This window comes from Equus asinus, chromosome 9 (genome assembly GCF_041296235.1).
Source record: "Equus asinus isolate D_3611 breed Donkey chromosome 9, EquAss-T2T_v2, whole genome shotgun sequence".
NCBI lineage: Eukaryota > Metazoa > Chordata > Mammalia > Perissodactyla > Equidae > Equus > Equus asinus.
This window is the reverse complement of record NC_091798.1, coordinates 11440350-11454888: the sequence shown is the minus strand read 5'-3', so window position 1 is coordinate 11454888 and position 14539 is coordinate 11440350. Positions and strand designations below refer to the sequence as shown.

The following is a 14539-nucleotide window of genomic DNA, read 5'->3' as shown; positions in this document are numbered from 1 at the left end:
CAATCCATGAGTATGGAATGTGTCTCCATTAATTTAGAGCTTCTTTAATTTCTTTCAGGAATGTATTGTAGTTTCAGTGTACAAACCTTATATTCTTTCATTAAATTTATTTCTAAGTATTTTATTTTATTATTATTATTTTTTTTGGTGAGGAAGATTGGCCCTGATCAAACATCTGTTGCCAACCTTCCTCTTTTCGCTAGAGGAAGATTGTTGCTAAGCTAACATGTGTGGCAATCTTCCTCCATTTTTTGTATGTGGGATGCCACCACAGTACGGCTTGATGAGCAGCATGTAGGTCTGCACCTGGGATCTGAACCCGCGACCATGGGCTGCTAAAGCGGATTGCATGAACTTAACCACTATGACACCAGGTCGGCCCCAGTATTTTATTCTTTTTGATGCTACTGTGAGTGGAATTATTTTCTTGATTTCATTTTTGAGTTGTGTAGAAATACAAGTGATTTTTGTATGCTGATCTTGTATCCTATGATCTCACTAATCTCGTTATCAGTTCTAGCAGGTTCTCTGGGGATCCCTTATGATTTGCTACAACACAATCGCGTCATCCGTGAGTCAAGGCAATCTTACTTCTTCCTTTCCAACCTCTATGCCTTCTATTTCTTTTTCTTGGCAGCTTACACTGGCTGGAACCTCCAGCAAAATAGAGAACAGAAGTGGACAGAGCAAATACACTTGCTTTGTTCTTGATCTTAGTGGGAGAGAGCATTTACTGCTCCATTTTTAAGGCATTTCTTGCTGTTCCCACCCTTGTCCCATCAGACCTGCTAGTGCTTTTCAGTCAGAGCAATAAATATTAAAGATAAGGGAAGCTAAACAAAAGAAAAATACGCTTCTTTTACATCCCCAAGCCAAACGATACATAACCAGAAGGCAGGCTCCTGTGGTTTAGAACATTCAAGGGACTGGAAGCCAGCTGCACTGTCCATCAATAGGGGTTGGCTGAATAACTTTTGGAACATTCACACACAGTGAAATACTATGCAGCCATTAAAAGTAGGCTCAAGATTTTTTAATAGCATGGGGAAATTCTTCTACTACAATCTTTAAGAAAAGAGAAACAGTAACAAAAATAACACAAGGGGATGGTCTCAACAGTGTAAAGAAATGCACGCAGGGAGAGAAGATAGAAAGGAACAAGGTAGAAACCGTCACGATTGTTGCCTCTGAGTTGAGGGATCATGGGTGATTGCATTTTCTAATTTCTATACACTTCTTTCAACTGTACAGATTTCTCACAAAAAGCATCTTGTAGCCAGGAAGAGAAAAGAAAAAAAAAAACACAGGAAAGATGTGAGACACAGGGAAGTGCCAGCACTTCTCAGACGTACCTTACAGTATTCATCAATCGGTATCAGGCGTTTGACCGCCACGTCCCGGATGTGGCTGCGTCGGAAGAGAATTTTGCCTGCAGAAGGTGAGAGTGCACATGCGTTACAAAGGAGCAGCGATGAGCTGTCAGCAACCTGGGATGATGGGGATGTGGATGTCTCTGGTAGGTCTGAGTGGTACCCAAATTCCTGGCTGCCCTCAGCACCCTGTGCTGGACGTCCACAGGGCCTGGACGACCCCACGTGTGATCCTCCAAGGCCCCAGTCACAGCTCCAGTGCAAGTGCTTGAGGGAGCAGGACCCAGTGGGTGAGTTCTGGTGAGATTAGGGAGGTGGGAACCAATCCACGGAAGGGGCGTCTACCCAATGAGGAAGGAAGGTTAGACCTGATGGTCTGAGGTCCCTCGTCCAACTCTAGGATTCTCAGACGGGTGAGCAGTATCATGGACACTCAGATATGTCCTAATATAACAGTTCAGTCTACTTTCCTCCTCCTTCCTCGTACACCTCTGCTTTAGCCTCACGTTCCCCAGTCAGTCCATGTTCTTCCATGATTCTGTGCCTCTCCCTCTGTCTGGAATGCCCTCCCCATCCAACCTCATCCACCACCCCTGTTGGGAAACTCTCAACCACTTTCAAACGGGTTAAGAGCTCCTGTCTCTTTCTGATTGCACACATCACATTGTTGATTTCCACGCCTTCTTCTTTCCCACCAGTCATGGGGCTCTGCACAAATAGCACCTGACTGGGCCTTAGTCAATTTTGGCATGGCACTAACATTTGGTGAATATATGAAGGGGATTCCACCTGCCAGGATAACAAATCCCTCCAGCTTCTTCCCCAGGGAGTTGTTTGTAACAGAAGCGTTCTTGGCCTTCCTACCCCCGCCCCCCATCTAACTGAGAGAATGGTCCCGAACACTGGGATGATGTAGCACCAGGGCCTCCAGTACAACGGATGGCAGAGAATGCAGGTCACAGGCAAAGACAAACACATAAATGATGCCACCGAGGGTCTCTGGAAATACCCAAGACACTGAAATGTCATGGGTGACATTTGTTTCAAGCAAAGCGGTGGGTTTCTGAGTCTAAGAGGAGACCCCCTTGTGGAGAGATGGTGGCAAAGCGCACGAACTGAGGATCAACACAGCCTGGGTTCGCCATTCTGGATCTGTCATATGGGCGGGGGGTGGGCCAAGTCAGGAATAAGACATCAAGGAGGGCCAAAGAGGCGGGGGACGGAGATGAGCTGCTCTGCCACGCTTATGCAGGAGGTCTCTGGGGGCAGGGCGAAGAGGAAGGCACAGGGAGACCACAGCTCTCCAGACAGCGGAGCACGGAGATCTGCGAAGAGCTTCACCTGCTTCTGGCCCAGGGACGTGGGGTAAGGAGAGGAGATGGGGTCAGGAGGCTGGCAGGGCGAGGAGAGATTAACCACTGTTCCAAGGTGGCTCTTGATCCACAGATCAAGCTCGTGTGGGCAGGAACAGGAGGGTAGGAAAGGTCTGTAAGAGTTTTCACAATAGGACAGAACCGAAAGGGACGATGGGAAGGAGCCTTTGATGTAAAGATTTGCAAGGCAAGTGGTGAGGGAGATTTGCATCCACAAAGGCCACATGGTTAATGTAACACTTTAAATAATTACATAACTTATCCTTGGGCAAAAGAGCACTACTAGGAAATCAGGTAGACAGGGTTAGCCTAATACTGAGCCTTTCTTTTTTGATTCATTTCCACCAATTAAAAAAAATACAGTCAGAGGAAATATATATTCCTTAATAGCAAGGAATCTCCTGTCTTTATAATGGTGATGGTTTCAATTTCGCTATGAGTCAGTCAAATCTCTGATACACATGCTTGTCAGGAAAGAAAAATCTAGAAGAAAGTGCATCTCAGAGTTCAAAGTGCTTATTGCTGATAGGGGCAGACAGAGCCTTTTTCTTTTCTTCTTTATGCTTTCCCCCAAGTTCCTCCCATAACTATTTATTTCCTTCAGGAATCAGAAAATTTTCATGTTACTTAGAATTAAAAAGCAAATTACGCAGCAAAGTGGGAAAGGGTCTACGACCCAGCTCCCCGGAATTGCTGGTCTCATCCCTCACTCCCTCGACAGGCGCAGTCTCCGCGGGGCCCTGTGCCAGCCCTGGGGCTGCCCTCAGGGAGGGACCCGAGACACTGTGGGTGGGGCGGTCCTTCCCTGGGTGGGGAAGGGTGTCCCCCGCCCTGTAGCATGCTCAGCATCCCTGGCCCAAATCCAGAGAAGGCTGGGAGCTTTCCCATTCATTCCCCACATCCATCATCGGGATAATCAAATTACCGCCCTCACGGGTGGGACCACTCGCAGTTAGAAGCCCTCAGAGAGTCCTGAGCCTTCAGGAAAACTAAGGCGTGTGTGCAGTGCAGAGAAATCCCACACAGCAAACGCGCCCTGCCCTCTAATCTCTTTCTCAGGATGAGAGAGGAGGCCCTACAACCAACATTCTGGTCCCATCACAGTATAATCTCCCTTTCTGCAAACCAGAGGAAGGGAGGAGAATGGGGTGGACAGGCCTCTTACTGAGAACGTTGTGACCCGACTCAAAATATGCACCACAGGGACGGCGCCAGCACTGGCCCCTCCCAGAGCCACTGTCACCAAAGAGAATTCATCCAAGGCTCGGCCTGCAGGGGCTGAGAGAGGAGGATGGAGAACTCAGGGGCCTTCGACGTCTCCTGGGGGTGAGACACAACAGCCTGGCACCACTCCACTCCCCGTGCGGCCTCACAGGACAGGAGCCTCTGGACACGTCAGGCGCCCTGCCGGCAAGCAGGACAGGAAGCCCCGTGGCAGCAGTGGCACCTGCCGGGGAGGCCACAGGCTGTGTAGTCAGTGAGGCCCTGGGGCAACTGCAGGGCGGTCTCTTACTGACTGCGCTGCCTCAGGAAACGCATTGAACTCTCAGAGCCTCAGTCTCCTCTTCTGTAAAATGGGACAGCAGCCCCTACCTCATAGCAGTAATCTCCACGACGCACCCAGCACGGGGCTTGGCGCCTCCTAGGTGCTCACAAAAGGGTAATTACTTTTTTTTAAATAGGTTAGATGATACTGTCTTCAACTCTGTGATTAAGAGCACATGATCTTTCCTCAGCCCGCAGCTTGGTTTCTTGAGACCTGCCTCCACAGGGCTAACTCATCGTTTACCCACAGCAGAGCTGGAGTGACCGCTCAGGCCCCGGGCTGTGGGGCAGAACCAGGTGGCCAGTAGCTGCCTGGCCAGTACTTCCAGTGAAATGCCGATGGGGCAGCGGCCCCTCGTCTGCGCCTGATGTGACATGCTTCTGTGTGAGTCGTGGGAAGAAGGCGAGGCTGCCCCTGGCCCTCCCCGCAGGCCAGCGTGCTGGCGTGGAAAGGGTGCTGGAGGAGAGCAGGCCTTCGGTGGGAACGGGCAGGCTTTTCTTTTCCACAGTGGAGGAAAGCCAAACTGTAATTCCTATTTTTCAAGCCGCATCCTCTGCCAAGCTGGCCTCTCCAGCTTTTGCTGGGACGGAAAATTGCACAGGGCTGCTCTCCCCTCCCCCTGCCTTTGTGCTAACATGAGACTCGCTTTTGTTCTGCTGACGCGGCAATCCTGGCAGGAAACTGACCCCAAGGAGAGGGGACATTTCTCCTGGCATCCTTGCCTTTGGCCGTAGCCTCAAGGAAAAGCTAAGAGGTGGGCTGGGGAGGGACACTCTAGGGGTCCCGGGGCCCAAGGGGACCTCTCCGAGGTACAAGTGGGAACCCCGAGCAAGGAGAACGGGGCCAAGTCCCTGAGAACAGCATTTTCGTGAACTTGTGGGTGGAAAGGATTACGTAACCACGCAAGCTCTCAGGAGCGAGGGAGAAGGTCGGCTCAAGTTCTTTCCCGTCCTGGGAAGTGTTTCCAGAGCTGGTTTTGCCTTGCATCCAGAAGAGAGTTGTAACTTACTGCTTTCCTTTCCTTCCTTGAAGAAAAACCTACATTTAGAGACCAGTTCAACTTGAATATCCAGGTTGATCATTTAAGTATGACTCCAAGATACGAAATACCAAGCAAGTCCAAGGAATGTCCTGGGACCCTGTGTTTGCCTTTCCTGAGAACCTACTCAAGGCCAGGGAGAAAAGCCAGTGACACAGGGGTCACTGTCCCATTTAGCAGATGTGGAAACCGAGGCTCAGGGTGGTGGGATGTCAGCTGCCTGACGTCACGGGGCTGGGTCTGTTTGACTCCAAAGCTCGTGCTCTGGAGCACTGATATTCGGCTGTTGCAGCTGGCACACTGGGTTTTCTCCAATAGGAAAAAATTCCAGTGCAATTGCACACTTTCCCCGTGGAAGAACTAAAAACATTAGCTTTTTTAGGCAAATGATTCTCCGAGTAGATGGGGGCCTGGCAAATACATCCACCCTGTCTCTAAACCCGCTCGGTGATGACAACATCTGGCTGATGTGCTGATCGAGGATCTGTGGAGTCGGGGAGGAGACAGCGGGCTCCTGTGCGACCCAGGGAGTCTCCCCATCTCTGGGCCTGCTCCCTCGTCTGCAAAGTGGAAAAGACCTGAAAGGCCCTTCCAGCTCTAAATATCTGTGATGTAGGGTGACGGTCAATTTGCTGAATATTTCTGCATGAAAATAACAGTGAGTCCTGCACTGCTGCTAGTTATGTGCCAGGCACTCATCTAATCCTCATGACAACTCTATCATTTAAGTACCATTACTATCCGCAATTTGAAACAAAGATATGAAACGTGGTGTGCTTAAGTAGTTTACCCGAGGTAACAGGATGGATGAGCAGGGGCAGTGGGATTTGAGCGAGGGCCATCTGACTTCAGGCCCGAAGCCACACATGTGTTTGAATCCCAGATCTGCCATTTGTGCAAGCAATTACCATTTCTCTGTGCCTCAATTTCTTCATCTGTGAAATGGGTATAGTAATGTCTACCCTGCAAGGTGGTTCTGAGGACTAAACGAGGTAATAGATGAAAGGCACTCGGCCCAGCGACCGGCCCACAGTAGACATCCCACAAAAGGTAGCTATTACTACGTGAAGAAATAACACTGGTTTGGGTCACTCATTGTTTTGAGCTGAAGCCCTGATGGTATCCTTTGTTAGGAAGTTTTTTTTGCGGGGAAGGGACACAACGTCCTGCAGGCAAGGACCAGCCATCACGGCATTAACTGCTCCACAGGCCTGGAGTGGTGCCCGACATTCAGACGGGTTTGGAGCTGTGGGAGGCAGGCAGGCAGGCACAATTTCTGAAATGGCCCTCCAAAGATGTCCCGCCCTCATCCGCAGAGCCCAGAGCCCGTGCTCTGATGAGATCCCGCTCCTGGGATCACCTTATATTATACGCCACAGTTCCCTGTAAGAGAGGGAGATGCTCCGCGATTGGCCAGGTGGGCACATCGTAAGTGCATGAGCCCTTAAAAGCAAACAGCTTTCCCTGACTGAAGGCAGAAGGGAGATTCAAAGCACAAGAAAGATGCAACGCCCCACTGCAGCCTGAAGACGGATGAGGAGCGTGGGCAGCTTCTGGAAGCCGAAGCGGTCCCCGGCTGACTGTCAGCAAGGAGAGAGGTATCTCGACTCTGTAGCTGCAAGGAGCTGAATTCTGCCAACAGCCTGAAGGAGGCTGGAAGCACTTCTTCCCCAAACCCTCCGGAGAGGAGCCCAGCCCAGCCCCGATTTTGCCTTTGGCCTTGTGAGACCCCAGACAGAGAACCCTGCTGAGCCTGCCTGGACATCTGACCAACAGAACTGAGAGAAAGCAAACGGGTGCTGTCTTAAGCTGCTAACTCGGTGGTAATTTGTTACACAGCGAAAGAAAACTAATACAGCAGGCATAATCATACATGCCACTCACCACCAAACTTCGTGAGCTCTAACTATTCCCATTTTAGAGACAGGAGAAACTAAGGCTCCCAGAGGTGAAGTGTCTTGCCTAAGGTCATACAGCAAGTAAACCGTGTAGCATCTAACCCTGAAGCCCATCTTCTTAGGCACTAATTTCCACAAATGACTGAGACTGTGGTCACTGGGGCAATGCCTCGAGGAGGATGAGCTGAGAGACCTGGGAGCTGGCCTGGACCCCCGGCGGCCCCATCTGAGAGCACGTCTCACCCACCTGGCAGAAAGGGAATGATCCGCTGTTTGGGGTCCTTCTGTCCTCCTTCCATGGGAAATTTGTCCAACATCTGCATCTAAACAGGGGGAGAATAGCAAAAATGAAAGCCTTTAATATGATAAATGCGTCTCTGACATTTTAAAGGAATTATGTGAACTATGTAATTTGTATACAAAAGATCACAGTTCAGCTTTTCAGAAACCCAAACCAACAGAGAAGGCAATGTCAATGGGGCCTAGGATCTCCCTGAAAGCAATTCTTTGTGCCCACGGCTGCTGGACTGGTGAAGGCTCGGAGCTGGGAGAGACCATGCTCAGTTTCCCCGGGGGCTCCAGCCACCAGACCAACACCCCGAGAGCCACCAGAACTCCTGGACAGCCGGCCACCCTGTTCCTAAGAACTGCCAGGTTGTATGAAGGAACAAACCCTTGGACTCCATTAATCCGGTCAGGTCCACGCCCATGACATGATCACAGCCCCGCCCCACGCAGAATTCCCCAGGTTGGCTCAACAGACAGCTCCGTGCTGGCGCACGGGGTACGGCAACAAAGACTCACGGTCTCGAGAGAGCCTGAACAGTGAACTGACCATAACAGGGTGGCGTAGGCAACACCCTCAGAGGTTGCGGTGGGACAGAGGAAGAACAGGGGCTGAGTACCCAGGACAAAAAGCCTCACCAGGGCAAGAAATGCCTCTCTGATGTCTTAAGGAATTAATGGAAAATATCTGATACGATACAAGATCACAAGGATACGCTACCTGTGGTCTTGGGAAAGTGACACACCTTGGGCCTCCCCTTTTAGCTGGCCATGATGATACCAACTGGCAGCGTTTCTTTATGGATTAAGCCGGGCTGTGGAGTCATAACGCAGCTTCAGACTTTGCTAAGTTCCCCGATTAATAATATTCATATTGCTAATATTAAACAATAATTAGTAACCACTACTGACACCTGTTTGGGTTTACAGTTAACGAGCCTTCTCATACACACGGTTTTATCTGACCTTCATGATAACCTTGTGAAATAGATGTACGATCCCCAGTCACAGACGGGGAAACGGGGCAGCAGAGAGGGACAGGGAACTGCCCGAGGTGGCACAGCTGAGCAGGGTCCAGCCAGCTCAAGGATTTTCATCTCAATCCCATTCTCTCTGCCTAGGACCGCTCTCCCAGGTGGCTTCGCAGTGTCACATGAACAGGAAACGTCAGCTTGGGACAAGGTACATGACGCCTCCATGCTCAGGTGAAGAGCTTTCCTTCTTTCTAAAAGCAGGTGATTAATCAGCTTCAGCCGCACAGTCTTGAGGAGATTTATAGGCTTTGCCTAACACTATCTTCTTTTTCCTTCTCAATTTTATTTCAGACAATGCTGAAACACCATTAAAGGGAACCTTTATTTACTTTTTTTGGTGAGGAAGATTGGCCCTGAGCTAACATCTGTGCCAGTCTTCTTCCATTTTATGTGGGATGCTGTCACAGTGTGGCTTGATAAGCGGCATGTAAGTCCATGTCCGGGATGTGAACTTGAGAACCCGAGGCCAACAAAGCGGAGTGTGTGAACTCAACCACTATGCCACTGTGCTAGCCCCTAAAGGGAATCTTTTTTTTTTGAGGAAGACTGGCCCTGAGCTAACATGTGCCAATCCTCCTCTTTTTGCTAAGGAAGACTGGCCCTGAGCTAACATCCGTGCCCATCTTCCTCCACGTTATATGTGGGACACCTGCCACAGCACAGCTTACCAAGCGGTGCCATGTCTGCACTGGGGATCCACACTGGTGAACCCCAGGCCGCCGAAGCAGAACGTGTGAACTTAACCACTGCACCGCTGGGCCGGCCCCAGGGAATTTTTAAAAAAACAGGTATGCACCAGTACTCTGTGCATCCTAGCCTGCCTGTTCCCTTCTCCTGGTCCCCCTGAGCCTGTTTGGGTGGACACACTGGCTGAAGAGGCCCCACCAGAGCCGTATTTTCCATCCTCCTGGGGGTCTGCACTGCTAATGTAGAAAGTTACTCTCTCGCCTCTTGTCCTGACTTGTCTTTACCCAGATAAGTGTGGCCCAAAGAGCTCAAGTGTCTCCCCGAGTGTTATTCATTAATTTGAGGCAGCAGGCTTAGGTTTAAATGCTGCAAGGTCTAGCCACAGACGGCACCCCTGGGGTCAAATCCTGACGCTTCCTCAGGCCGGCCGTGTGTCCTCGGCCAGACCCCTCACCCGTGGAGCCTGACTCACCGCCCGCAGACGGAGGAGCACGGGCTGCTCGGCAGGGAGCCTGTGTGGACAAGCACTGAACGCGACCTTTTGGGGGGCATGCAGGCGCTCAACCAGAAACCCCCCCTCCTCGCACTCCGCCCATAATGAACACGTTATTCTCAAAGTTATTTGGGAATCATTTTTAGCAGTTTGTGAGGCTGTTGTGGTTTTTAAAATTGTGGTAAATATACATAGTATAAAATTTACCATTTTAAGCGTACAATTAAGTGGTATTGAGTACGTTCACATTGTTGTGCAAGCATCACCACCATCCGTCCCCAGAATCTCCTCATCACCCCAAACCGAAACCTATACCCATTCCCTCCCCCAGCCCCGGCAACCGCCGTCCCACTTCCCATCCGTGCCAGTCTGACGGTTCTAGGCACCACACAGAAGCAGAACCACAACTGTCCTTCTGTGGCTGGCTTATTTCGCTAAGCATGATGTCCTCAAGCTTCACCCATGTTGTAGCGTGTGTCAGAATGTCCTTCCTTTTTACAGCTGGATCACATTCCATCGTGAGGTTGTGTTCTAAGGCTGGCAAACTCCTCAGCCCACCCAAGCCCCCGCAGTGGCCGTGCTGGGCCGCCCGACGGAACTTCCTGCAGCAATGGAAACATTGTGTACCTGCCCTGTGCCTTATGGTAGCCACTGGCCCTGGGTGCCCACTGAGCACGTGAAATGTGGCTCCTGAGACTGAGGAACTGAAATTTTTATTTAACTTACATTTACGTTTAAGTAGCCTCATGTGACTAGTGGCCACCATGTGGGACAGCGCAGCGCTGGGCGTGGTACCCATCTCCTCTTTCAGCCATCTCCAGTTTTATTTCATTTTCTAACCATCCTATCAACGACGGCATCTGTAAGACTGCTATTCGAAGCACAGGCGATCAAAGGCCTGTGGGCTATTCTGCTTTTGGTCTTAGTGGGTCCAGGTTCGCAGGCCACAAGCTGCTTCTACTCAGAGAACTGTCACACTTGGCACCCACAGGCTTTGAGGCAGACATAGGCAACGTTCCAGACCCTCGGTGGGGACCCCAGACCCAGGCCTTCTGCAGCAGCAGGACCAGAGGCATGGTGGGCAAATCCAACGGCAGCCGTTATCCTTGCAAACTGGCAAGTCCACGCCCGTCCCCCAGATAATAAAGGCAGTGGTGCTCAGGGTGCGGAGAATGAGTCAGCCTGCAGGGCGGGAAGGGACAGGGAGCCACGTCAAGCTGCCACATCACAAGCCTCCAAGGGGAATGAGAGAACACTCCATCAGCAGTTCTCAAGACATCAGCTTGTGGCGGAGGGAAAGGACACAGCTGTCCAAGGCACACCGTGGAAGCAGGCCTGGAGGTCCACACGTGGTTCCTGTTAGTGGCAGACTGTGCGGGGAGGGCTCGCCTCCCTCAGCCTCACAGAAGCCCAGCCCCAGGACAGCCAAGGCAGGCCGTGCAGAAGGGCCAGGGGGACTGTCACGGGCAGCCGCAGGCTGGTGGGAAGCCACGTGGTCCTCTGAGCAGGACATGACAACATCCCTGGGCCTGCTCTCCATATGTGGTTGGCTGTCTTTGGGGACTGTCCCCTCAATGAGCTGGTACGCCTAAATGTCAGCGTGCCCTGGTGTCCTGGTGGATACACCACTTGGAGTCTGCCATCTCTCCTGTCTGTCCACTTCTCTCATCGTTACTGCCCCTCCACAGGCCAGGTCAGAGTTCTTTTTTAGCCCAACTCCCTTACTGGTCTGCCTGCCTTCTGGCCTGCCCCACCACCTCCTCACTGGTACACAGTAGGCACATGGTACAAATTTGTGCAAAGAATGAATGAATCAACGAATGAACAAACGAATGAAAAAAGTGGTTAACTGGTCTGGTCAGCCACCGCCTAGGACAGGAGAAATTATGCTCCAGGCGGTAACAGCAGGGCCTGGACTTGGGTGGAGACGCTACTGACCAGCGAAATCTTGCCTCTTTCTATTTTACAAATAGAGAATTGCCAACTGTGTGGAAAAAGGCAACTACCGTGCTTTCTCAGATACACGCCATTGATATGGCCATAGCTTATCAGACAGAAGGAAAACAATATTCCATCAAGCAGGTACAACCTGTGAGGGCACACCCCAGTCTCAGAAGTTAACATCCGAGGGACAGAGCGCGCCTGACGGTCCAGCAGAGGCGGTGTGTGGATGCGGGTGGTGGCATCCCCAGCCAGGCATGGGCTGGGATCTCACTGGGAAGCCTTTCCAGCTGCAAAGCCTGCCTGGGACATGAGAACTCCTCAGTTCTGCCCCCCATTCCTGCCCCCGAAAAGACAGGACAAACACTCTCCTCCCTTTGGCTTCTGTGGTGGAGTGTGGGGGCTTCTGAGCAGACAGCCCCCAAAGGTAAGTGCCGTGGGCTTTTGCTGTGTGACCTGGGACAGCCTCTTCTGTCTCTGGACATCAGCAACCTTCTACACCGAGAAACAAAGGTGCAGATCAAGACGCTACCTCCAGCTGGGTTTCAGCTCAGAGACGGGCCGCGTCTAGAACAGCGCTCCCCCGAAAGCCCCTGTGCCTAGCAGCAGCCTCTCTGGGCCCCCAGAGCACGGAGCATCCCTGCTTACAGGACACGTGGCTGACGCTTCTCCCGAGAGCTCCCGGCTGGGCAGTGAGGCCCAGCGGCCTGCGCCGCCTGCCCTCGCAACTTGCCAGATGCCAGCGCAGAGTCCTGCTCATTCTCGCCTCTGCACACGCGGGCTCCTCTGCGTGGATGCCCTTCCCCATCCTGTGGGCGGGTCAGCTCCTGACTCTCTGTCAAGATGCTCCTTAGAAGTCCCCTCCTCCAGGAAGCAAGCCCTGCCTGACCTCCCGGGTGGGGACAAGACCCCTCTCTGAACACCTGGGGTCTGGCTCAGCAGATGCTCAGCTGTGCTCCTGTGCGGGTCGCCCTCCCTCCAGTGACGGCCATGGGCCTCGGCCTAGGGGACACGAAGAACCAGTGGGAAGGCTCAGAGGGCAAAGGCCGCAAGGCGCAGCGGCCTGTCTGGGAAGGGCCACGCTCCGCTCCAGCAGCCTCCGCAGGACAGACTGCCCACGCCCGACGGCAGGCGCCAGAAGGACCCAAAGGGCGGCCAGACACAGAACTCAGGGCGGGAAGACCATCCTCGATGACACAGGCTCCAGGGCAGCGCTGGGGCTCAAGGCGGCAGGGGCGCAGATGTGAGCAGCCCGGGTCTCACACTGGCCACACCAGGCTCCAGTCCCAGCCACGCTGCCTTCCGGGATGTGGCCCTGCCTCTCTGAGCTTCTGAGTGACACGGACACGGCGCGACTTCACGCTTCTATGAGGACTGCACGAGACAGCATGCGAAATAGCACTGGGCGCATTTCAGTGAACGGTCACCAACGTTGTCACTACGTCACTCAGCCAAACCACGTTTCCGGAGTCACTGCCCCTTAGCTCGAGTGACATTCTTGTCATCTCCAGCGCCCGGCTCGGATGCCAGCTCCCTCCGCCACACTGACGGGCTCTTCAGTGTGAGCCCAGGCTAGGGCAGACAGGGAGTTCAGAGAGGTTGAGTGGCCTGCCCAAGGCCACACAGCTGGTAAGACAGAGGGCTGGGGCCTGATGCCAGGTCTTCCCATCCCGACCCCAGAGCTCTCTTGCCTGCACCCTCATGCGAGTGACACACGAGGCCAGATGTCCAGCAGCAGTGGCAGGCATGACTATCAGGGTCCCGCTTTACCAGGATAAGAGAGTCAGGAAATCACAGCGGACGGTGAGCTGTCATAAAGGGGGCCCTCCTGCTGGTGACCGTTGAGTCTTCCCCCCCCAGGAGCCTGAGTCATGCCCGTTCCTTCTGCCCAGGCGGCCTCTCTGCAGACGCTTCCTCTGCCCGAATGGCATGCGCCAGCAGAGGGGACGTTCACTGCTTTCTGCCACCTACAGGCTGTCTCCTCACTTTGGCAGCAGTTCTCTGGTCTCCTCTGGGGCCTCTCCTCCTCTGTCCATCCACACCCATCGGCGCGATGCTGGTTCTGCTCCAGGCCCCGGGCTGGCCCTGACTGGCCCGGCCACCAACCCAAGAGGAACCAAGGACACTCAACTTAAACTGTTCAGTGTCTGCCTCGCCCTGAAGTCACCGAGCTGAGCTGGTGGACACAGCCTGGAGCTGTGGCTGCCACCCCAGACAACACCACCCCCCACCTCCGAGGCAGAGAAAGTGTCAGCTTAAGAGCAACTCTGCCTGTTACTTTACCCTCGAAATGAGTTTATTTGGGAACAGCCAAAAGCATCGCAATTCGGATGTGCACGTTCTGGCAAACCACAGGCAAAGCCAGACAACAAAGCGGGGAGCTGCCTTTACAGAGGAAAGTGGGAGTGGGGACGGGAAATGGCAATTGAAGGAGGCAACAGCTCTTCACCAGCTGAGCTGCGGTGTCTCTCAGTGGCTGGGCTGTTGCTAGGTGGGGGAGAAATCTTCCTTCAGTAGTAAAGCAGTTTTACATATGTCCTGTTGAGATGCAAGCACGCCTCCCTTCCTATTTGGTGTGACTGACATATGTGACAGGGCCTGAGAGCTCCCCCTACAGGCTTCCTGACTCCAGTTTAGTTAAGGCTTCTTTTATTAATTTTCACAAAAGCCAAGAAGTGGAGAAAGGCAGGTCCGTGTTGACACTGTGGCCCCTAGATCCAGCCACACCTGAAGCCAAGTACCCTGGGTCTCCTCAGCTGCATTTAGCTAATCAATGTTCCTTTTGAATAATCCATCTTGACTGTGTTTCTGTCACCTGCGACTAAAACAGTTCTGACTAAACAAGATCTCACAGCCAGTAAGTGGCAGGATTT

At 52.6% G+C, this 14539-nt stretch overlaps 1 protein-coding gene across 2 annotated transcripts in view; it reads right to left on the bottom strand.

Annotated features, from left to right (window-relative positions):
• The window catches only part of SH3PXD2B (SH3 and PX domains 2B), a 95186-nt gene that overhangs the window by 46857 nt on the left and 33790 nt on the right, over positions 1–14539 (bottom strand). For both annotated transcript variants that reach the window (XM_044777669.2, XM_070517087.1), the window contains exons 3-4: positions 7474–7549; positions 1353–1429 (exon numbers count right to left, since the gene is read on the bottom strand). In XM_044777669.2, the coding sequence (XP_044633604.2) occupies positions 1353–1429; positions 7474–7549 (153 nt within the window). The remainder of the gene's footprint in view (positions 1–1352; positions 1430–7473; positions 7550–14539) is intronic.